The following is a 24,282-nucleotide window of genomic DNA, read 5'->3' as shown; positions in this document are numbered from 1 at the left end:
CACCGTTTGCATGATGACGTGTTTTTCACAAGACTGGGTGATGTTTTTTCTCGCCTGAATGATCTGAATCTAGAATTTTGTGCGGTACAAAATTGAGGCTATGATTAAGAAGTTGGAGCTCTTTTCTGTCTGCATTAACAAGGACACCACATAGGTATTTCCATTATTGTATGATTTTTTGTGTGCAAGTGAACTCAAGCTTACGGACAATGTCAAATGTGTTATACCGAAGCACCTGAGTGAGTTGGGTGTGCAATTACGCAGGTACTTTCCTGAAACAGATGACACGAACAACTGGATTCGTTATCCCTTTCATGCCCTGCCTTTAGTCCACTTACCGATATCAAAATTGCAACAAGCGGTTCTGCAAAAATGTAATCTAATCAGAAGCCACTGCTAGATTTCTGGATTGGGGTGCGCTCAGAGTATTCTGCCTTGGCAAATCTCGCTGTTAAGACACTGATGCCCTTTGCAACCACGTACTTATGTGAGAGTGTATTCTCGGCCCTCACTAGCATGAAAACTAAACATAGGCACAGACTCTGTGTGGAAAATGATTTACTGAGACTCTCTCCAATGCAACCCGACATTGCAGAGTTATGCGCATCCTTTCAAGCACACCCTTCTCATTAACCTGTGGTGAGATATTCACAATTGTCGATGAACAAATAAGGTTTTATATGTAAGAAGGTTAAAGAAAGAGCAACATTATTGATTATAATTATTATATTATTATTTGTGCCCTGGTCCTATAAGAGGTTTTTGTCACTTCTCACAAGCCGGGTTGTGACAAACTCATACTCATTCTTATGTATAATAAATGTTTTGTATAGTGTGTGTGTGTGGCAGGCTTACAATGATGTCAAAAAACAACATTTGAGAGTGCGCTGACCCTGGTGGTAGAGGGGATGTTGAATGTTTGAAGGGGTACGGGACTATAAAAAGTTTGGGATCCACTGATATAGACTATGATGCATGCGCTATTGTAAGCAAAGCAGTCCTTCGAATACAATAATTGTAACTCCAAATATGTATGTGGACGCTATAAATAAACATTAAATAAAAACAAAATATGTTTTACTGTCACATACAATAAATAGTTTAAGTGCCTTGCTCAATGACACATATCGACATACTTTTTACCTTAAGTATTCAAACCAGCAACCACTAGGATACCTGCTGCCCATATCACTCCATTCAATTAAGAAATACAACTTGTCTGTGATAATATCTTGGGACTGGCAGTGTCACCAAGGGATGAATAATGTGTTTGTTTTGATTGACTGTGTTTTGTATTTTCATGTGTATTTAATGGAAAGGGGGATACCTGCCTTCAACTGAAATGTGTCTTCCACATTTAACCCAACCCCTCTGAATCAGAGAGGTGTGGGTGGCTGCCTTAATCGACATCCACGTCTTTGGCGCCCAGGAACAGTGGGTTAACTGCCTTGCTCAGGGGTGGAACGGCAGATTTTTACTTTGTCAGCTCAGGGATTCGATCCAGCAACTTTTCGGTTACTGGCCCAACGCTCTAACAACTGCCGCCATGTGTATATTGTCTTTATTTATGTTTGCCTGATGTATGTGCTTGTTTTTGTAAAAGTGACTTTAGTCTCAATATGACTTCCCTGTTGAAATAAAGGTTAATAATAATGTTCGAGTTTGATCAGTACAGCAGTGTTGGAGAGCTGATCTATTGGACTCCAATGTTGATCCAACATCTCTGCCCCCTCATATCATGTCCTGCAGATGGCCCGGCCTCAGTTCCATTACTCACTCTAACCCTAGAGCCTGACAATGCTCTGACAGCTCTTTGATAACATGGCTGAATATGGGTGAATAGGAGGGTTTGATGCCACGCCAGGCCCCAATCCCTAAACCAGAGGAATGAGATGGAGAGGGAAATAAGGACATGGAGAAATCATATTCTACTCGTCTCCTCTCGTCCTTTATATCCTTTGCATCATCACTTCTTAAAACAGGCCTTGAAAGTAGGGAGAGGTGGTAGACGGAGGGAAAGAGGAGAGAGAGAGAGAGTAAGAAAAAATAGAGGAGGGGAGAGAGAGTGAGTAAAGGCGGGTTTGTGAAGTAGCACCAATCTAATCCATCGATAGATGTGACAGCACGGATTACGTTGAGTTTAGTGATGCGGACCGTTTGGTGGATGACAGCACAGCCCCTAGCCAGAGCAGCACTAAGCTCACACAGTATCTGTCAGTAAACAACATCCTCAATCAATTCACATCTCCAAGTAATGTACTCAGTTCTGTAGAAAGCTGTACAAATAATTTTCAGCTCTGGAATTGTTAGTAGCATTATACTAGTGACATTGTTGTTGCCGTATCTTTTTTACATTCAGAATATGTGGATTATTTTTGGCATGGTGTGTTCTGTCCTGACTCCTGATAACTGAGGCATAGCCGATTCTGCTATGGGGCCATAACTCATAGCTGCTCCGTTAGTTACTGCTACTCTGAGTTGTATTTCACAGGGACTGCAGTGCGATGCCATTAACAAGGCTTTTATAAACACCCCTCCCCACTGCCCCCGCTAACAAGAGGGTAATCAGCCTTTTAACCTGTCTAGGATCAGCGTGGCGCTAGCGGCACTCCCCCCCCCCCCCCACTGAAAAACCAGTGCCGCGAAATTCAAAAAAAATATTTTTTTAAAATATTTAACTTTCACACATTAAAGTCCAATACAGCTAATGAAAGACACAGATCTTATGAATCCAGTCAACATTTCCGATTTTTAAAATGTTTTACAGGGAAGACACAATATGTAAAGATGTACATCTATTACCTAAAAACACATTAGCATAATCCACCATCTTTTATTTGTCCACCAACACCAGTAGCCATCACCAATTCGGCTAAACTAAGATAGTTATAGCCCCTAACCAACAAAAAAACTCATTAGATGACAGTCTGATAACATATTTATGGTATGGGATAGGTTTTGTTAGAAAAAAGTGCATATTTCAGGTATATGGCATAGTTTACAATTGCACCCACCATCACAAATGGACTAGAATAATTACAATGAGCAACGTGTTTACCTAACTACTAATCATCAAACATTTCGTAAAAATACACAGCATACACGAATCGAAAGACACAGATCCTGTGAATACAGACAATATTTCAGATTTTCTAAGTGTCTTACAGCGAAAACACAATAAATCGTTATATTAGCTTAGCACATAGCAATTAGCAGCCCAGCATTGATTCTAGCCAAAGTGAGCGATAAAAGTCAACATCGCCAAAAGATATTAATTTTTTCACTAACCTTCTCAGAATTCTTCCGATGACACTCCTGTAACATCACATTACAACATGCATATACAGTTTGATCGAAAATGTTTATATTTAGCCACCAAAATCATGGTTAGACAATGTGAAATGTAGACAAGCTGGTAAAGAAAACGTCCTTGCGCCACTTAGACAGTGATCTACTCTTATACATAAATACTCATAAACGTGACTAAAAAATATAGGGTGGACAGGGATTGATAGACAATTTAATTCTTAATACAATTGCGTTATTACATTTTTTAATTTATCCTTACTTTTCAATACAGTTTGCGCCAAGCGAAGCTACGTCAAAAAACATGGCGTCCTAAGCCACTAAAATGTTTCGACAGAAACACGATTTATCATAATAAAAATGTCCTACCTTGAGCTGTTCTTCCATCAGTATCTTGGGCAAAGGATCCTTTCTTGGGAGAAATCGTCTTTTGGTGGAAAGCTGTCCTCTTGCCATGTGGAAATGTCAACTACGTTCGGGATGAACTGAAAAGCGTGCCCAACTTTTCACATCGTTGCAAAAATAAATGTCCCAAAATCGCACTAAACGGATATAAATTGCTATAAAACGCTTTAAATTAACTACTTTGTGATGTTTGTAACTCCTATAACGAGTGAAAAGATGACCGGAGAAATATAACAGGCTAAACTAACGCTTGGAACAGGAGAGGGTCGGTGTCTTCCACGCGCGTTACGCAGCAAGAAAAGACTTGCTAGCTAAAGGTTTTTTTCATTTGTAGGGCCTGTGAACGAGCAATCGAGCCCGTTGGAATCGTCATCACGTAAAGGCATCCAGGGGAAGACGTAAGAAGTGTCCGTATAGTCATAGCAACGACAGTGCCCGTTTAAATGACTTCAGAAAAGTGGCCAACGTTTCTCAAATCTGACTCCATGTCAGGGAAATTGCTGTAGAATGGGCTCTGTTCCACTTAGAGACAAAATTTCAACTCCTATAGAAACTATAGACTGTTTTCTATCCAATAATAATAATAATATGCATATTGTACGATCAAGGATTTTGTGGGAAGCCGTTTAAAAAATTAGCCACATTAGCATAAATAGTCTAAACAGCGCCCCCATCCCCAACAGGTTAATTAGCTTGATCAACTAATTTCAGATCACACAAGTGCTCCCCATTCAGCCGATAGATTGCATGCACAAAGTAATCATGTCAAATGCAAATAGGCCCATGGAGGACAGTGTTCAGTTCCCGCAATGTAGAACACATTTTGTTGTGTTTCACCTCTGAGGTGTTTTTGGCTAACATTTATCATATCAGTTATCATGTTTCGATAAAAAACAAATTTTCAGGGATCTCGAAAAATAATCATATTTGAGTAAATACATAAGTAAATGTAAAGCTACATTAACAAACCTCCAGCTGATACAGTGAACCGGGAACTGTCGCCGGAAGCTCTGGACTGGGAACTGTCACTGGAACCTTGGTGCGTGGGGCCAGCACTGGTTGTACCGGGCTGGTGACACGCACCTCAGAACGAGCGCGAGGAGCAGGCACAGGACGTACTGGACTGTGGAGGCACACTGGAGGCCTGATCCGTGGGACCGGTACAGGTGGCACCGGGCTGGTGACACGCACTTCAGAGCGAGCGCGAGGAGCAGGCACAGGACGTACTGGACTGTGGAGGTGCACTGGAGGCCTGCTGCGTGGGGCTGGCACTGGTGGTACCAGGCTGGTGACACTCACCTCAGGGCGAGTGCGGGGAGGAGGCACAGGACGTACTGGACTGTGGAGGTGCACTGGAAGCCTGATGCATGGGACCGGTACAGGTGGCACCGGGCTGGTGACACGCACCTCAGGGCGAGTGTTGGGGAGGAGGCACAGGACGTACTGGACTGTGGAGGGTTACTGGAGGCCTGATGCGTGGGACCGGTACAGGTGGCACCGGGCTGGTGACACGTACCTCAGGGCGAGTGCGGTGAGGAGGCACAAGACGTACTGGACTGTGGAGGCGTACTGGAGGCCTGATGCGTGGGACCGGTACAGATGGCACCGGACTGGTGACACGCACCTCAGGGCGAGTGCGGGGAGGAGGTACAGGACGCATTGGGCTATGAAGGCACACAGGGGATACAGTGCGTGGAGCCGGCACAGGAGATCCTGGACCGAGGAGACGCACTGGAGACCAGGTGCGCTGAGCCGGCACAACCCGTCCTGGACAGATACCCACTTTAGCACGACAAGTGCGAGGAGCTGGCACAGAACGCACCGGGCTGTGAATGCGCACTGGAGACACTGTGCGTATCACCGCAAAACATGGTGCCTGACTGGTCACACGCTCCCCACGGTGAGTACGGGGAATTGGCTCTGGTTCACTCCCCTCAACTTTCACTGCCCACTCCTCACTCAATCTGTCCCAATATTCCTCCTCGGTCTCAAACTCGCCCCTCAGCGTCGCCGACCACTCAGTGTTCCCCCCAAAAAATATTTCGGGCTGTTTTTTGGCCTTGCGACGACCCTGGCGTCGTCGCTGTTGTTCCCTCGCTGCCTCCGCCTGCTTCCATGGCAGGCTTCTGTCTCCTGCCATAATCTCTTCCCATGTCCAGGGTGTCCTCCACTCCTGGCTTTCCTCCTGGGTACGCTGCTTGGTCCGTTGTTGGTGGGATCTTCTGTCACGATCGTTATAATGAGTGGACCAAAGCGCAGCGTGATCTGGGTTCCACATCTTTTTTTACTAGGTGAAACTGACAGCAAAACAAAAACAAAAAATCTCAAACCGAAACGTGAAACTAACAATAGTGCTAACAGGCACTGATACATAGTCAAGATCCCACAAAGCAGAAAGGGGAAATGGCTGCCTAAATATGATCCCCAATCAGAGACAATGACAAACAGCTGCCTCTGATTGGGAACCATACCTGGCCAACATAGAAACATAATCCCCAAGATGACCCACCCTAGTCACACCCCGACCTAACCAACATAGAGAATAAAAGCTCTCTATGGTCAGGGCGTAACACCCGGTCAACAGCCCTGCACCCCCCACAGGAACTTGCCCAAGCCTCCCCCATTTCTCCTTCACCCAAATCAAGATAGCTGATGTTCTGAAAGAGTTGCAAAATCTGGTCTCCTACAAATCAGCTGGGCTAGACAATCTGGGCCCGCTCTATCTAAAATTATCCGCCGCAATTGTTGCAACCCCTATTACTAGCCTGTTCAACCTCTCTTTCGTATCGTCTGAGATCACCAAAGATTGGAAAGCTGCCGCAGTCCTCCCCCTCTTCAAAGGGGGAGACACTCTAGACCCAAGCTGTTACAGACCTATATCTATCCTACCCTGCATTTCTAAGGTCTTCGAAAGCTAAGTTAACAAACAGATCATCGACCATTTAGAATCCCACCGTACCTTCTCCGCTATGCAATCTGGTTTCCGAGCTGGTCATGGGTGCACATCAGCCACACTCATGGTCCTAAACGATATCATAACCGCCATTGATAAAAGACAATACTGTGCAGCCGTATTCATCGACCTGGCCAAGGCTTTCGACTCTGTCAATTACCACATTCTTATCGGCAGACTCAACAGCCTTGGTTTCTCAAATGACTGCCTCGCCTGGTTCACCAACTACTTCTCAGACAGAGTTCAGTGTGTCAAATCGGAGGGCCTGTTGTCCGGACCTCTGGCAGTCTCTATGGGGGTGCCACAGGGTTCAATTCTCGGGCCGACTATTTTCTCTGTATACATCAATGATGTCACTCTTGCTGCTGGTGATACTCTGAACCACCTCTACGCAGACGACACCATTCTGTATACTTCTGGCCCTTCTTTGGACACTGTGTTAACTAACCTCCCCACGACCTTCAATGCCATACAACTCTCCTTCTGTGGCCTTCAACTGCTCTTAAATGCAAGTAAAACTAAATGCATGGTCTTCAACCGATCACTGCCCGCCCCTACCCACCCCTGCCCGCCCGTCCAGCATCACTACTATGGACGGTTCTGACTTAGAATATATGGACAACTACAAATACCTAGATGTCTGTTTAGACTGTAAACTCTCCTTCCAGACTCACATTAAGCATCTCCAATCCAAAATTAAATCTAGAATGGGCTTCCTATTTCGCGAAACAAAGCATCCTTCACTCTTGCTGCCAGACATACCCTCGTAAAACTGACTATCCTGCCGATCCTTGACTTCGGCGTTGTGATTTACAATATAGCCTCCAACACTCTACTCAGCAAATTGGATGCAGTCTATCACAGTGCCATCCATTTTGTCACCAAAGCCCTATATACTACCCACCCCTGTGACCTGTATACTCTCATTGGCTGGCCCTCGCTTCATATTTGTCACCAAACCCACTGGCTCCAGGTCGTCTACAAGTCTTTGCTAGGTAAAGGTATCTCAGCTCACTGGTCACCATAGCAGCACGCGCTCCAGCAGGTATATTTCACTGGTCACCCCCAAAGCCAATTCCTACTTTGGCCACCTTTCCTTACAGTTCTCTGCTGCCAATGACTGGAACAAATTGCAAAAATCACTGAAGCTGGAGACTCATATCTCCCTCACTAACTTTAAGCATCAGCTGTCAGAGCAGCTCGCAGAACATTGCACCTGTACATAGCCCATCTGTAAATAGCCCATCCAACTACCTCATCCCCATATTGGGTTGTGGTAATTTCCTGTATTACTAAATGAGGAGAGTTATAAACCACACACAAGTCAGAGTTATACTTAAACTTCATCTTTAATTGTATGAGCTTCACCATAGCCCTTTGACTCTCAGATCAATTCAGTGAATTTGAGAGCGTCCATACAAAAGAATACCAAGATCTTTTAGAGCCAAGATACACCCCTCTCAACTTACATGACGAACCACAGATCTTAGGAACAGTTCACAAAGAAATACTTTTACTTGAGAGAGGAGTATCCCATAGCCAGATAGCATTAGCTATAAATTATCGTTCAGTTTGGCCTCTAAGACGAGGTTCTAATCTCGTTCCTGGTACTTCATAGTACCAAAACATTACCTCACCCAATGGCATATATCAATTGCTAACTCTAGATACTCCCATCTCAAATACACCCCCTCTTCTCCCCATTCCTGGACAAGCTCACTGAGGGGAGTGACTTCTAGGTCATATACTATCTCAAGATTAATGCAACATCAGAGGGGACATACAATGGTTCCAGACACTGCCATACTCCTCCCCCCAATGGGAAAAGGAGGGAGTGACTGCCGTACAGACATTGTGGAGCCAAGAGATAATTGGTTCCCCCTTAATCATCCCTTCACATGGTTTAACAGATACATTCACATACGCAGACAATGTTCCATTCTGACCTCTTCTTTTCTGATATTCTGCATATTTCCAGAGACACGTAAAAGACAAGCCTGACCTCTCCCCTCTCTGGGCCCCAAGTGACTTTTCCCTAGCAGAGAAGGGAAAAGTGCAACTGCCAACAGTTTAGTCCAAAAGGAGACATTCTAATGACAAGTATCTCAAATAAGCATATTATATAAATAAAACAAATTTATCTATGTTACCCAACTAATTCTGATTCATCCCCAACAATTGTTATTTATTTTTTGCTCCTTGCACCCCAGTATCTCTACTTGCACATTCACCTTCTGCACATCTATCACTCCAGTGTTTAATTGCTCAATTATAATTACTTCGCCACTATGGCCTATTTATTGCCTTACCTCCCTAATCTTACTTCATTTGCACACACTGTATATATATTTTTTTTTATTGTGTTATTGACTGTACGTTTGTTTATTCCATTTGTAACTCTGTTTTGTTGTTTGTGTCGCACTGCTTTGCTTTATCTTGGCCAGGTCGCAGTTGTTAATGAGAACTTGTTCTCAACTGGCCTACCTTGTTAAGTAAAGGTGAAATAAAAAATAAGAAACATTTTCTTTTAAACCTGAAGGTTATGGATGTAGTAAAAGGAGGCCTATTTAGAGTAAAAGGATGAAAAAAACTGATAAGCATGTTGTATAAGACTGATTAGCAATAGTATATAGTACTTTTAAGTACAGTGGAATGCAGTTCAACCACTTCCGACCAACATAGTCCTCAAATGTCACATAATGGATGGATGAAATACAGCTACAGTGTATAGAAGCAATAATAACATTTAAATAAACTCACAGCCTCGTACCCTGTCTTCTTCCCACAGTTCCCCCCTCCCCTATCGCGCCCCCACAGCTGCTGCGAGCGGGCTCCACATATCTGATCATCCAGCTCAACACCAACTCCATCCTGGGAGATGGCCCTATTATCAGGAAGGAGATTGAGTACCGGGCCAGCCAATCACCTTGGTCCGAGGTCCATGGGGTCAACATGGTCACCTACAAGCTGTGGCACCTGGACCCAGACACGGAGTATCACATTAGTGTGTTGCTGACCCGGCCCGGAGAGGGCGGCACCGGACCACCTGGACCACCCCTCGTCAGCAGAACTAAGTGTGCAGGTGAGGGTCTGGGCGGTGTGACAGGGTCTAGATAAGCTTGTACAGTATGTGACATTCTCATAGTTGGCAGTGTTTGGTAACACAGAATATTTTGGTAATACATGTTATTAATAACCACTTGCAAATCCTTGATAAAATCTTACCATACCATATCATACTTTTAAAGCCACATACTTTTTGAAATGATTTGCAAGTTTTTATTGTAAGATCATTCTAGTTTTCTTGGTCTTGGTATGTTTCTAGTCTTGATAAATAGAGGGAGAGGTATCACTCTACAAGCTGTTTGCTTCCTCTGTGGATTTTACCTCCGAAACCTCAGAAACTCTCCTCATATTTTTTGGTCATTTTAGGGAGAATATTTCTTCAGACTATTCAAAGTACAGATGCCCAACAGCTAGATGCTCAGACTTTATTTAATCTCAGAGTAATTGCTCATTATATTGTTGAATTTGAAAAGCGGAATAACAGACCATGGACTGTGACGATAATGTGGCAAAATTGTGTTCCAGACTGATACCCCTCTGTGAGATTGAGAGGTTGTCTTTGTAAAAATATAATTTGTGCTGGAAGAAGACAACTAACACACACACACACATACACGCACATACACACACACACACACGCACGGATACTCAACCACAAAATTCATGCCTTTTTCCATTTGTCCCATGTCTTCTACAGACATCAGTCTTTAATATGCACAGCGATCTCTTCCCACCACAAACCATCTCTCACACCCCCCTCCCTGTTCCACCAAACATAGCCTCCATGTCCTCTCTCTGATGACACAATAAGCACACTCCCTTTTCCCAATAGCCGCAGACAGTAAAATAGAGAGCCCAGAGCCAGCTCTCACTCAAAAACACAGAAAAAAATATAAATGATAGGAAGTAGAGATACATAAGGAAAATGTTTTTATATTTTGAAAGAGATAGACAGGGAAAGAGGAGAGGGAATGTTATAGTTTCGAAGTGAGAGAGGATGCACACACTGTTCTAATGTAAATGTACACTGCTCAAAAAAATAAAGGGAACACTTAAACAACACAATGTAACTCCAAGTCAATCACACTTCTGTGAAATCAAACTGTCCACTTAGGAAGCAACACTGATTGACAATAAATTTCACATGCTGTTGTGCAAATGGAATAGACAAAATGTGGAAATTATAGGCAATTAGCTAGACACCCCCAATAAAGGAGTGGTTCTGCAGGTGGTGACCACAGACCACTTCTCAGTTCCTATGCTTCCTGTCTGATGTTTTGGTCACTTTTGAATGCTGGTGGTGCTTTCACTCTAGTGGTAGCATGAGACAGAGTCTACAACCCACACAAGTGGCTCAGGTAGTGCAGCTCATCCAGGATGGCACATCAATGCGAGCTGTGGCAAGAAGGTTTGCTGTGTCTGTCAGCGTAGTGTCCAGAGCATGGAGGCGCTACCAGGAGACAGGCCAGTACATCAGGAGACGTGGAGGAGGCCGTAGGAGGGCAACAACCCAGCAGCAGGACCGCTACCTCCACCTTTGTGCAAGGAGGAGCACTGCCAGAGCCCTGTAAAATGACCTCCAGCAGGCCACAAATGTGCATGTCAGCATATGGTCTCACAATGGGTCTGAGGATCTCATCTCGGTACCTAATGGCAGTCAGGCTACCTCTGGCGAGCACATGGAGGGCTGTGCGGCCCCACAAAGAAATGCCACCCCACACCATGACTGACCCACCACCAAACCGGTCATGCTGGACGATGTTGCAGGCAGCAGAATGTTCTCCACGGCGTCTCCAGACTCTGTCACGCCTGTCACATGTGCTCATGTGCTCAGTGTGAACCTGCTTTCATCTGTGAAGAGCACAGGGCACCAGTGGCGAATTTGCCAATCTGGTGTTCTCTGGCAAATGCCAAACGTCCTGCACGGTGTTGGGCTGTAAGCAAAACCCCCACCTGTGGACGTCGGGCCCTCATACCACCCTCATGGAGTCTGTTTCTGACCGTTTGAGCAGACACATGCACATTTGTGGCCTGCTGGAGGTCATTTTGCAGGGCTCTGGCAGTGCACCTCCTTGCACAAAGGCGGAGGTAGCGGTCCTGCTGCTGGGTTGTTGCCCTCCTACGGCCTCCTCCACGTCTCCTGATGTACTGGCCTGTCTCCTGGTAGCGCCTCCATGCTCTGGACACTACGCTGACAGACACAGCAAACCTTCTTGCCACAGCTCGCATTGATGTGCCATCCTGGATGAGCTGCACTACCTGAGCCACTTGTGTGGGTTGTAGACTCCGTCTCATGCTACCACTAGAGTGAGAGCACCGCCAGCATTCAAAAGTGACCAAAACATCAGCCAGGAAGCATAGGAACTGAGAAGTGGTCTGTGGTCACCACCTGCAGAATCACTCCTTTATTGGGGGTGTCTTGCTAAATGCCTATAATTTCCACATTTTGTATATTCCATTTGCACAACTAAAGTGAATTTCTTCTCCAAAAAAGAGTGTTGCCATGGACTGGGTATGTTCTGCTGTTCCGTGTGAACAACTCCTCTCTACCTGGCTTGCTCTGACCTATATAGTGGAGCCCGGAACTCCTGTGAGTGGTGTAAAACTAATGGCCGTGAATATGGACATGGTCTCCGCCCGCCTCTGATGGCCAGCCAGGTGTGCTTGATGAGCCATCACTGTGATTATCAGCAGGGCTGCATTATCGTAGCTCTAAGCCCCTCAAGTAAATCACAGAGAAGACAAGTTATTTCCAAACCACGTTAATAGGCTTCATCCTGTTTCTGGGTCACTGAGCCTTCTGGAGAGCCTCCTGCCACCAAACCTCTATGCCGAGCGAGGGGCTTCATGCCGGTGCCCGACCAAAATTAGGAACATTACAGAGAGTGCTAATGCCTTTCACAGCTCGTCTTCCACGCCCATCATGTCAGGCCTCTCTGTCAGTGACTGCATCTTGCTTCACTCTTCCTTCATCTACCATCTCCCCTGTGGTTAAGTCTCCACAGACTCCCTCCACAGCTTAGCACCAACCCAGGCCAAGGACAACCCTGTCCACAGTTAATCCCATGGATCAGTATTACTGGGGGTAATAAACCAGAAGCTCTCCCCTTCCTTTCCTCTCACTTCTATACCGTGAGGAATAAGCATGTCGCTCTGGGCAATGTTGGGGATACTGCAACCCCTCTCCGAAGGCTGCCAGGGAGAGTGCGTTGCACACAGTCGAGCGTGGTATGCAGGCAAATAGACTGGGCAAGGGGAAGGGTGGTGGCACAAAAGTCAAATTTGATGAAAATCCACAATGGGCACACTGTGGCCTCTTCTGTGTTTTTTTTCATCAGTTTGTCAGTTTAAAGCCCCTCATTATTTAGCTTTGAGACTGTGCAGACTGTCAATTACACCATAAAGACAATCCTCAATCAAATTGAACAATTGTTCAAACATTTCCTGCCGCGTCTAATGTACCACAACTTGATTACCCAGCCCACATATTTTTCTGCTATCACAAACTGATGTTCAGAACAATGCAGTGGTCATGCTTCCTTCTAGACCGAAATGCAAAAAAAAATAATTGGAAAGTAAACAGGTGACTGTGGAGAGGCTTAAGTATAGATTGCCAGTCTCATGAAATGTTGCTTCAGTGAGAAAGATAATGAATAGGAAGGGATAAATGGATACACTTCAGGGAGAGATATAATGAATAGAAAGGGATAAAGAGATAAATATCTGCAAGGAAGAGATGACTTTTTGAGTGGTGAGTTAGTGTGTGTGCATGTGCCTGTTTGTGCTCGTATGTGTCTTGCATATTTAGAGAACACCTTTCAAATCCATCTCCTTTGATTACTGCCTTTGTTCCTTTAAGCTTCCATTGCTTATCAATGCATTAGCTTCATTGTTTTAGTTCTCAGCACAAATAGCTGCAGTAAGAGAAGAATCCCTTTGAGTGTGATAGTCAGTGCAGGAATGAAGACGTTGGCTGGTATAACCTTACTCTTCTTACTGCTGGGCCCTCCGCTCCATATCTCCTCTGTCACTCTCACTCTCCTCCGCCATTAGTTACGAATCCCTATTAAAAGAACAAAGCAATACAATACATTATGTGGAATACTGTTTGACAAAAAGGCATCAATAATGTGACAAATGCCTCCATTGGTAGTGTGTTGCCTGAGATTGTCCTTGGCTCACCCCTGTAGCCTGTATCTCTTACTGCAACACTGACTGGCTTGTGCTTGAAGGCACAGAGGCTTCTCAGTACCTCTGTATCCCTCTATCTGTCTCTGCCGAGGGAGGAATAGAAAGACAAGGCTTTAGTTCTCTCTGCTTGAGTCAAAAGAAACAGTGTTGGCCCCAAACCCAGCAGTGACCAGAAGTAACTGGGTGACTACTAAAAACATGCAGCCTATCCAAAATGACCCAGCAATAAAGATAACTGGCGGATTTCGTAATTTACACTGTGTTTAAACAGTTTTTATTTACGTTTTATTTAACCAGGTTAGTCTCTTGAGATAAAACATGTTTTTCAAAAGAAGACCTGGACCTAGTTGATAACATTACCTTCTCTCTCTTCCTTCCCTCCCTTCCTCCTGCCTTCCCTCTCTGTTAGAACCCACACGGGCCTTGCGAAGTCTCACAGCCTCAGAGATCCAGTCCAGGCAGCTGACCCTGCAGTGGGAGACACTGGCCTACAACTTGACCCGCTGCCACACCTACTCTGTGTCCCTGTGCTACCGCTATGCCACTGCAGGGGGTGGCGGTGGGCACAACACTACAGTGCGTGAGTGCCTGGCGGTTGAGCACAATGCCTCACGCTTCACCCTGCGCGACCTGCCAGCCTACCACTCCATCCAGGTCCGTTTGGCGCTCGCCAACCCTGAGGGCAAGAAGGAGGGTCGGGAAGTCACCTTCCAGACTGAAGAGGACAGTAAGTGATGGGAGAATGTTGGAGACATATACTGTACGTAGGAGCTCATACAGGGTACATATTCAGAGAAACCAGAATAACATGGGAGAATGTTTGAGACATAAAAAGGAACTGATACATACAGGGCACATATTCATAGGAAGTAGATTGATAGGAACCGTCTTGTGTTAGAGTGCCCTAATTGGCTGCTTTCCAACCTCCTCACATGGCTGTCTACCTTCTCAATCCCTGCTTCCCAGAGACCTGTAAGAAACACTTGGCTGTTTTAGTGACAGACTGTTCAGGGATCACTTTGGTGTCTGTCTGTTTAGGTTGTGGTGAAACATCTGTGAGACCAAAATAACCGGAAGTACCTAGGGAGTCATCCAAAACCTTTCTCTGGAGGGTATTATCTCTGCTTTAAATTCGTATTTGTGTTAACAAATTAACAAAATAATGCTGTTAAAATGGGAAAAAAAATCTGGCTATCTATACAGTTGGGATTGATAACATGGGGTCAGTCAACATCAGTAGCTACAGTGTGATTGAAAGGATTCATAACTATCATGGTTCGTCTCCTGTCCCATGCGGTTGTGCCTCAGTAGACTAGAATAAAAGCATTGACACCATCTCCAAGAGGCTGCATCAGCATACCAAAGGATGCATCTCATTTCTCAAATGAAAATGAAGCCAGAGAGAACGGATTTTCCCCCATATCTCTCAATATATTCCCTTTGAGCCAAGGCAGCCAACTGTGCATTGCAGATGCCTGGCTGAAGGACAAATATATTTTTCCAATAAAAAGAAACTAAACAAACGCACTGTTTTCACACCAAAGGGAGAAAGAAAAAAAGTGTGTGAGAGAGCGAATGAGAATGAGAGAAAAAGGGAGGGAGAGAGACTAATGGGGATTGTGGTCTGGAATAGAAAACCACAGCACACAGAGGATACTATAAAAACAGTTAGCATTGTTTTTATAGGGATGTGTCTAGGCCAGGCTTCCCCTGGTGTCCAGGCCAGACAGAGTCTTAACAGCATTCAGCATTTATACTAAGGAATGTCATCACTGGCCATCAGCTGAGGATGCATTTAATCACCACTATTTCACTGAGGTATTTTGATATTTTGAAGGCATAAGACTCATGGTACAATAGAAATGCCCTGTCCACTATAGTACAATAATTATATTTGTATTTATTATGGATTCCATTAGCTGCCAAAGCAGCAGCTACACTTCCTGGGCTTCAGCAAAATTAAGGCAGTTTATACAATTTTAAAACATTACAATACATTCACAGATTTCACAACACAATGTGTGCCCTCAGGCCCCTACTCCACCATTACCACATATCTACAGTACTAAATCCATGTGTATGTATAGTGTGTGTGTGTGTGTGTATGCATGTGTCTGTGCCAATGTTTGTGTTGCTTCACAGTCCTCGCTGTTCCATAAGGTGTTTTTTAATCTGTTTTTTAAATGTAATTTTACCGCTTGCATCAATTACTTGATGGGGGTAGTTCTATTAAGTCATGGCTCTATGTAGTAAGTAGTGATGAAGTCAATATCTCCTCCACTTTCAGCCAGGAGATATTGACATTTCTAACCCACTCTGAAACTAACTGCAGCTCTTTGTTAAGTGTTGCAGTCATTTGAGTTGCTGTAGTAGCTGATGTGTATAGTGTTGAGTCATCCACGTACATAGAAACTCTGGCTTTATTCAGTCAGTGGCATGTCGTTAGTAAAGATTGATAAAAGTAAGGGGCCTAGACAGCTGCCCTGGGGAATTCCTGATTCTAGTTGGATTATGTTGGAGAGGCTTCCATTAATGAACACCCTTTGTGTTCTGTTAGACAGATAACTATTTATCCACATTATAGCTGAGGGTATAAAGCCATAACACAAAAGTTTTCCAGCAGCAGACTATGATCAATAATGTCAAAAGCTGCACTGAAGTCTAACAAGACAGCCTCCACAATAATTGTATCATCAATTTCTCTCAGCCAATCATCAGTCATTTGTGTAAGTGCTGTGCTTGTTGAGTGTCCTTCCCTATAAGCATGTTGAAATTCTGTTGTCAATTTGTTTACTGTAAAATCGCATTGTATCTGGTCAAACACAATTTTTTCCCAGAGGTTTATTAAGCGTTGGTAACAGGCTGATTGGTCAGCTATTTGAGCCAGTAAAGGGGGCTTTACTATTCTTGGGTAGTGGAATGACTTTAGCTTCCCTCCAGGCCTGAGGGAACACGCTCGCTAGTAGGCTTACATTGAAGATGTGGCAAATAGGAGTGACAATATCGTCTGCTATTATCCTCAGTAATTTTCCATTGTTGATAGCCAACAATAAGTTTTTCACCTCTTCCACACTGACTTTACGGAATTCGTAAATTTCATGATTTGGTCCAATACACTTGGATGTGTAGTGTCAGCGTTTGTTGCTAGCATGTCATCCCTAAGTTTGCTTATCTTGCCAATGAAAAAGTCATTAATGTAGTTTGCAATATCAGTTGGCTTTGTGATGAATGAGCCATCTGATTCAACGAATGAAGGAGCCGCCTTGGCTTTTTCCCCAAAATTTCATTTAAGGCTTTTTACTATCATTCTTTATCTTCTTATGGCTGCAGCCTGACACCGGTACTCTTATGACAACATCCAGCTCAAGTGCAGGGCGCGAAATTCAAAAGTTATTTTTTTTAAATATTTAACTTTCACACATTAACAAGTCCAAGACACCAGATGAAAGGTGCACATCTTGTGAATCAAGCCAACATGTCCGATTTTTAAAATGTTTTACAGGGAAGACACAATATGTAAATCTATTAGCTAATCACGTTAGCAAAAGACACCAATATTCTTACTCCATCAGTTTATGACTCCATCAGTAGCTATCACAAATTCGGCCAAATAAAGATAAAAATAGCCACTAACCAAGAAACAACCTCATCAGATGACAGTCTGATAACATATTTATTGTATAGCATATGTTTTTTTCAAAAAATTTGCATATTTCAGGTATAAATCATAGTTTACATTTCAGCTACAATCAGAAATTGCACCGAAAGCAGCCATAATATTTACAGACACCAACGTCAAATACCTAATTACTCATCATAAAACATTTCTGAAAAATACATAGTGTACAGCAATTGAAAGACAGGCATCTTGTGATTCTAGACAATATTTCCGATTTATTAAATGTTTTACAGCGCAAACAAAATGTAGCGTGATATTAGCATAGCCACAATAGCCAGAAACACTTGGGCGCCCACGACCAGTCAACATGCACGACAGATATTAGAAATAGCATCATAAAATGTTTCTTACTTTTGGTGGTCTTCCGTCAGAATGTTGGATAAGGTGTCCTTTGTCCAGAATAGTCGTTGTTTTGATCTGGAATGGCAAATATCCCTCTTCATATAGCATGGGCACTTGCCAAGTGACACGGATTACTCCAACGTCAACAAAATTAGAAAACGGAACACGGCAAAACTCCCGAAAAAGTTTCAATAATCTGATTAAACTATATTGAAAAAACATACGTTACGATGATATGGTGACATGTATCAAATCAAATCTAAGACGGAGATGTTCGTCTTTCATAACCACAGCTAAACAGAAGCCATATCCGTGTCCTCTTTCGCGCGCTCCAGAAACAGGATATGGACGGTCACGTCAAACAAAGACCTTTTATTCCACCTCTGACCAAGATAGACACGAAATGTCTTCTCTCACCGCATCTTGACAACCAGGGGAAGGCGTAGGAAGTGTTTGTAGACTCCTACGTAACACGCCCATGTATAGGCATGAGGTTGAACAGAGCATAGATTTCTGACATTTCACTTCCTGGTCAGGAAAAGTGCTGCAGAAGGATTTCTGTTTCACTCAGAGAAATAATTCAAACGTTTTTAGAAACTATAGAGTGTTTTCTGTCCAATTGTAATAATAATATGCATATTGTACGAGCAAGAATTGAGTACGACGCCGTTTGAAATGGGCACATATAATCTGGCTACTCAATACGCCCCCTGCAGCCATAAGAAGTTAAATCATTTATCTTTGCTTCATAGTGTAGATTATTTTAATTTTAATTTTGTTTAGTGATTGATTTCTTAATTTGCGGTACGTTTGCCAATCAGTTGGGCTGCCAGACTTAATTGCCATACCTTTTGCCTCATCCCTCTCAACCATACAATGTTTTAATTCCTCATCAATCCAAGGGGATTTAACAGTTTTTACAGTCATTTTCTTAATAGTTGCATGCTTATTAGTAACTGGAATAAGTAGTTTCATAAATGTGTCAAGTGCAGCGTGTGGTTGCTCCTCATTACACACCACAGACCAGCAAATATTCTTTACATCATCAACATATGAATCACTACAAAATTTGTTATATGACCTCTTATACACCATATTAGGTAAAGACTTTGGAAATTTGGTTTTCCTAGATATGGCTATTATATTGTGATCACTTCATTCTATGGATTTGGATACTGCTTTGAAGCAATATCTGCAGCGTTAGTAAAAATGTGATCAATACATGTTGTTGATTTAATTCCTGTGCTGTTTGTAACTACCCTGGTAGGGTGACTGACAACCTGATCCAGGTTGCAGGCACTGGTTACAGTTTGAAGTTTTTTCCTGAGTGGGCATCTTGATGATAGCAAGTCAATATTTAAATCACCCAGAAAAAATACTTATCTGTTGATATCACATACAATTTCAAGCATTTCACACACATTATCCACATACTGACTGTTAGCACTTGGTGGTCTATAGCCGCTTACCACAAGAATTGGCTTTAGGTGAGGCAGATGAACCTATAGCCCTATTACTTCAACAGTATTTAACATTAGATCGTCTCCAAGCTTTACAGGAATGTGGTTCTGAATATAAACTGCAACACCGCCTCCATTGGCATTTCTGTCTTTTCGGTAGATGTTACAACCATGTATTGCTACCACTGTATCATCTAAGTGAGTTTCAGAGATAGTCAGAATATGAATGTCATCTGTTTACAAGCAAGTTATTGACTTCATGGATCTGGTTTCTTAGGCTACATATGTTAAAATTGGCTATTTTTAGCACTTTTCTGTGTTGCCTGATTGTTTTTAATGCTTTACTGGGAAGCTTATCAGAGGTAGACTTACCCATGTTATTTACATTGGAGCTGAGGTCTTCCTACTATTGCACACCGCCACAGTGCTAAAAGTAACTCTGGTATATAGGCTCATGATTACTGCTTACAATAGCTGTAGGATGAACAGATGTATTCGGTGCAATTAGGGGTACATACATTAAATGACTTACATTGTGTTTGCAATGCCCTTAAGATCATGTACATTTGATTTAGCGTTGTGATGACTCATTGTCACAATGGTAGGGATTAACTGATCTGGTCTTGGATCATTTACCAGTCATTGTTTCAATGCAACCTTGAAGTGTGTGGACGGAGTCCAGGAGCCAAGATGATTTGGATGGACGCCATCATTCCTGAAGAGTGTCTTCTGTTTCCAGAAGGTGTCAAAGTTATCAATAAAAGCGACTCCAGCAGAGCTACAGTAGTCTTCATGTCACTGTCAGACTCAGTACTCAAATAAATGTATTTTATTTATATCATGTAATATGAACCTCACCCTCATGATGATAGTACGAACCTGATCGATCTGAATTGATTGTAAGTACTTGATATTTACTATAGTGATTACTCTACTTCAGTGGTTTTATATCCATCAATCATCTCGTTTTCTCTTTGCTTGTACACTCTCTGACTCTGACACAAAATATAGTCCTTTATGTCCTACATGATGCAGAATTCTCAGTTCTAAGGCTAACATTGTAAGAGAGACTCAGTGACATTGACCACTGAATATGATATTGACATTATGAGATACTTGCCATGATTTTACTGCTTCAATTTCCCGACCTGTTGCTTGTTTCCCATAGTTCCCGGTGGCATCACCCCTGAATCGCTGACCTTCACCCCCCTGGAAGACATGATCTTCCTCAAGTGGGAGGAGCCAGTGGAACCCAATGGTCTCATCACCCAGTATGAGGTAAGGATGCTTCCCACTCTGCTCGATGCCCTCCAATCATCTTTCTCTAAACATCTCCTCCCAAAATTCTCAGGTTCACACTCCTGACCCTCATATCCTATTAGAGTTTGTAGGCATTGATTCTTGTAGTATAGGTCAGCAAGAGCAGTGTCACAGGCATTGATTAGCACAGGTAAGTTCTAGGAGAGAAATGTCACAGAACTTTTCAAAAAGAGAGTTAGAAACAAGGACAGAACATTAGCTATATTTTACAGGTGGCTGTAAATTGACGTAATAGACACAACACAGCTGTTTGACGTTAAGAATACAGGCAGAAGCTACAGTACATATCAGCCTCTCTATATGTGTGGCTGTGTATGGCATTTTTTTACACGCTCATAGTCCATCCCCAGAGCGCTCTCTGTTTCTCTCCGCTCATCTAACAGTACATTTAGAGCTAGCAAATAGTCTGGCACATTGTCACCAAGAGAAGTTAAGAAAAATATTGATCAGCATATACTCTAGCACTGCCATGCATCATCACATTTTTCACCCTCATTTATTAGCACTAATTTATTCATGCTAATTTTGGAGTAGGTCGCAGATGAAAACATACAATTGGTAACGTTAGTCTTGCTTTCACCATTTTCTCTTCACCTATGGTAGGGGCTCATTACAGTATTACCTATACCAACCTCAAGCCTTCAACCAGCCCTCTCTCTTTCAATGTCATCTCAAGGAGGATATTATTAAATGGGATTTGTGGTTTGACATATAAAGTGGATGGATTTTCTCCCTGTAGCTTCCTGATCTCTCTGAGCTGACAAAGAGAGATTTAGACACAGCCACAGAAGGAATCCTCTTCATTTCTCCCCCATTAAAGCTTTGACCAGTCTCCCTGAGCCCATCGATCGCCATGACTCCAGCCTCACAAGCCCCTCCTTGGTCCTCTTTGCTCTTTCTGAAGGCTATTATCGGCTTTTATGTTGGCTTTTATGAGGAACACATAGGTCTCTGTGTGTACTGTGTACAGTCATTGGCTGTCTTCACAGTTACCAAACCTGCATGGGCATATCGTGCTCTTAAAATAATCTGCATAGTCAATAGTTTGGTTCAAGTCAGTGGGAAGCAAGGCGTGTCTGTGTTATTTAACTTTCCCAGTTTTTACATTACTCTCTGACATGGGTGGATCCCATAAGACAGTTTGACTGGGTGGGGAAAAAATTGCTTCCAACAGCATCACTATTTCACACAGAACCCATTTCCACATTAGCATGAATGTCCTACAGGTTTGACCATTATGAATGGATGAGCAAGCCAGACAAAATCATTAACATCTTGTCATTGTGCAACCCGCAGGTTGGGAAATCTGTAAACACACAAAACAATAACGGTTTCATAATGATTCCACTTTCATGAAAAAATAACAGCATTACACTGGACTGGATCACATATGCTGCTGCTACTATTTCCGTCACTTTATTTCTAGTTATATGTACATGTCTACCTCAATTACCTTGTACCCCTGCACATCGACTCAGTATATAGCCAAGTTATATACTTATATATTATTATAACTTTACTTTTTATTATAACTTTACTTTTCTTTACTTTTCTGTTATTTCTCTATTTTCCTGTTGTTTACTAAGCACGTGATTAATGCAATTTGATTTGAAAAGCAACATTGCCAATCAGTACATTGACTTAAAGCAGCAGCACAATTTTCAAAGTCAGATGTGAATCCTCAGAGAAAATCAATTGAACAAAAGTTAAAAGGTAGTTGCTCCACAAAGTAAATAACTCATGCTCTTAGAAATAATTGCTATATGAATCATTCTGGTGTCTTTTTCTTATTTGTCCACAGATCAGCTATCAGAGCATTGAGTCGTCTGACCCAGGCATCAATGTGCCAGGACCTAGGAGAACAGTGTCGAAGCTGAGGAATGAGACCTATCACATGTTTTCCAACCTTCACCCTGGCACCACATATCTGATTTCTGTCCGTGCCCGCACAACCAAGGGCTTCGGCCAGACCGCCCTAACTGAGATCACCACCAACATTTCTGGTGAGAGTCGATATGTGTGTACAACTGCATGTGTATGTGTTCACACTTGAATGTGTGTCTATCCATTTGCATTTGTATTTATTGAGGATCCCTGGGGTACAGCAACATTAAGGCAGTTTATAACCTTTATTTAACTAGGCAAGTCAGTTAAGAACAAATTCTTATTTACAATGACGGCCTACCGGGGAACAGTGGGTTAACTGCCTTTTTCAGGGGCAGAACGACAGTATTGTATCTTGTCAGCTCAGGGATTCGATCCAGCAACCTTTCTGTTACTGGCCCAACGCTCTAACCACTAGCCTACCTGCCGCCCCATTTACAGTGCATTCGGAAAGTATTCAGACCCCTTCCCATTTTCCACATGTTTTTACGTTACAGCCTTATTCAAAAATTGATTAAATGCATTTTCTCTTCATCAATCTACAGACAGTACCACACAATGACAATCGAAAACAGGTTTTTAGAAATGTTTGCAAATGTATTAAAAATAAAAAACAGACATACTTTACTTGCATAAGTATGCAGACCCTTTGCAATGAGACAACATATTTTGCTCAGATGCATCCTGTTTCCATTGATCAGAGATAATTCTACAACTTGATGGGAATCCACCTGTGGTAAACTAAATTGATTGGACATCATTTGGAAAGGCACACACCTGTCTATATAAGTTCCCACAGTAAACAATGCATGTCAGAGCAAAAATCAAGCCATGAGGTCGAAGGAATTGTCCGTAGAGCTCCGAGACAGGATTGTGTCGAGGCACAGATCTGGGGTAGGGTACCAAAATATTTCTGCAGCATTGAAGGTCCCCAAGAAGACAGTGGCCTCCATCATTCTTAATGGAAGAAGTTTGTAACCACTCAGACTCTTCCTAGGGCTGGCCACTCGGCCAAACTGAGCAATTGGTGGAGAAGGGCCTTGCTTAGGGAGGTGACGAAGAACCCGATAGTCACTCTGACAGAGCTCCAGAGTTCCTGTGTGGAAATGGGAGAACCTTCCAGAAGGGAAACCATCTTTGCAGCACTCCACCAATCAGGCCTTTATGGTAGAGTGGCCAGACAGAAGGCACTCCTCAGTAAAAGGCACATGACAGCCCGCTTGGAGTTTGCCAAAAGGCACCTAAAGGACTCTCAGACCATGAGAAACAAGATTAACTGGTCCGATGAAACCAATATTGAATTGTTTGGCCTGAATGCTAAATGTCACATCTGGACGGAAACCTGGCAACGTCCCTAAGGTAAAACATGGTTGTGGCAGCCTTATGCTGTGGGGATGTTTTTCAGTGGCAGGGACTGGGAGACTAGTCAGGATCGAGGCAAAGATGAATGGAGCAAAGTACAGAGAGACCCTTGATGGAAACCTGCTCCAGACCGCTCAGGACCTCAGACTGGGGCAAAGGTTCACCTTCCAACAGAACAATGACTCTAAGCACACAACCAACACACTGCAGGAGTGGCTTCGGGACAGGTCTCTGAATGTCCTTGAGTGGCCCAGCCAGAGCCCAGACTTGAACCTGATCGCACATTTCTGGAGAGACCTGAAAATAGCTGTGCC

The 24,282-nt window shown here is 43.2% G+C and overlaps 1 protein-coding gene and 1 long non-coding RNA gene across 10 annotated transcripts in view; one reads left to right on the top strand and one right to left on the bottom strand.

The window, feature by feature from the left end:
* LOC129857830 (uncharacterized) overlaps positions 1–14,091 on the bottom strand; it is a 47,383-nt gene extending 33,292 nt beyond the window's left edge. The window contains exons 1-2 of the long non-coding RNA XR_008759946.1: positions 13,913–14,091; positions 13,719–13,793 (exon numbers count right to left, since the gene is read on the bottom strand). This is a non-coding gene — a long non-coding RNA (uncharacterized LOC129857830). The remainder of the gene's footprint in view (positions 1–13,718; positions 13,794–13,912) is intronic.
* LOC129857827 (receptor-type tyrosine-protein phosphatase U-like) overlaps positions 1–24,282 on the top strand; it is a 262,960-nt gene that overhangs the window by 156,717 nt on the left and 81,961 nt on the right. For 8 of the 9 annotated variants that reach the window (XM_055926448.1, XM_055926452.1, XM_055926446.1 and 5 more), the window contains exons 7-10: positions 9,453–9,746; positions 14,331–14,648; positions 20,571–20,680; positions 22,524–22,725. In XM_055926448.1, the coding sequence (XP_055782423.1) occupies positions 9,453–9,746; positions 14,331–14,648; positions 20,571–20,680; positions 22,524–22,725 (924 nt within the window). The remainder of the gene's footprint in view (positions 1–9,452; positions 9,747–14,330; positions 14,649–20,570; positions 20,681–22,523; positions 22,726–24,282) is intronic. The other variant, XM_055926450.1, reaches the window with a different exon arrangement.

The sequence above is a fragment of the Salvelinus fontinalis genome, chromosome 6 (assembly GCF_029448725.1).
Source record: "Salvelinus fontinalis isolate EN_2023a chromosome 6, ASM2944872v1, whole genome shotgun sequence".
Lineage (NCBI taxonomy): Eukaryota > Metazoa > Chordata > Actinopteri > Salmoniformes > Salmonidae > Salvelinus > Salvelinus fontinalis.
The sequence above is the reverse complement of the archived record's forward strand: the minus strand, read 5'-3'. Positions and strand labels throughout refer to the sequence as shown.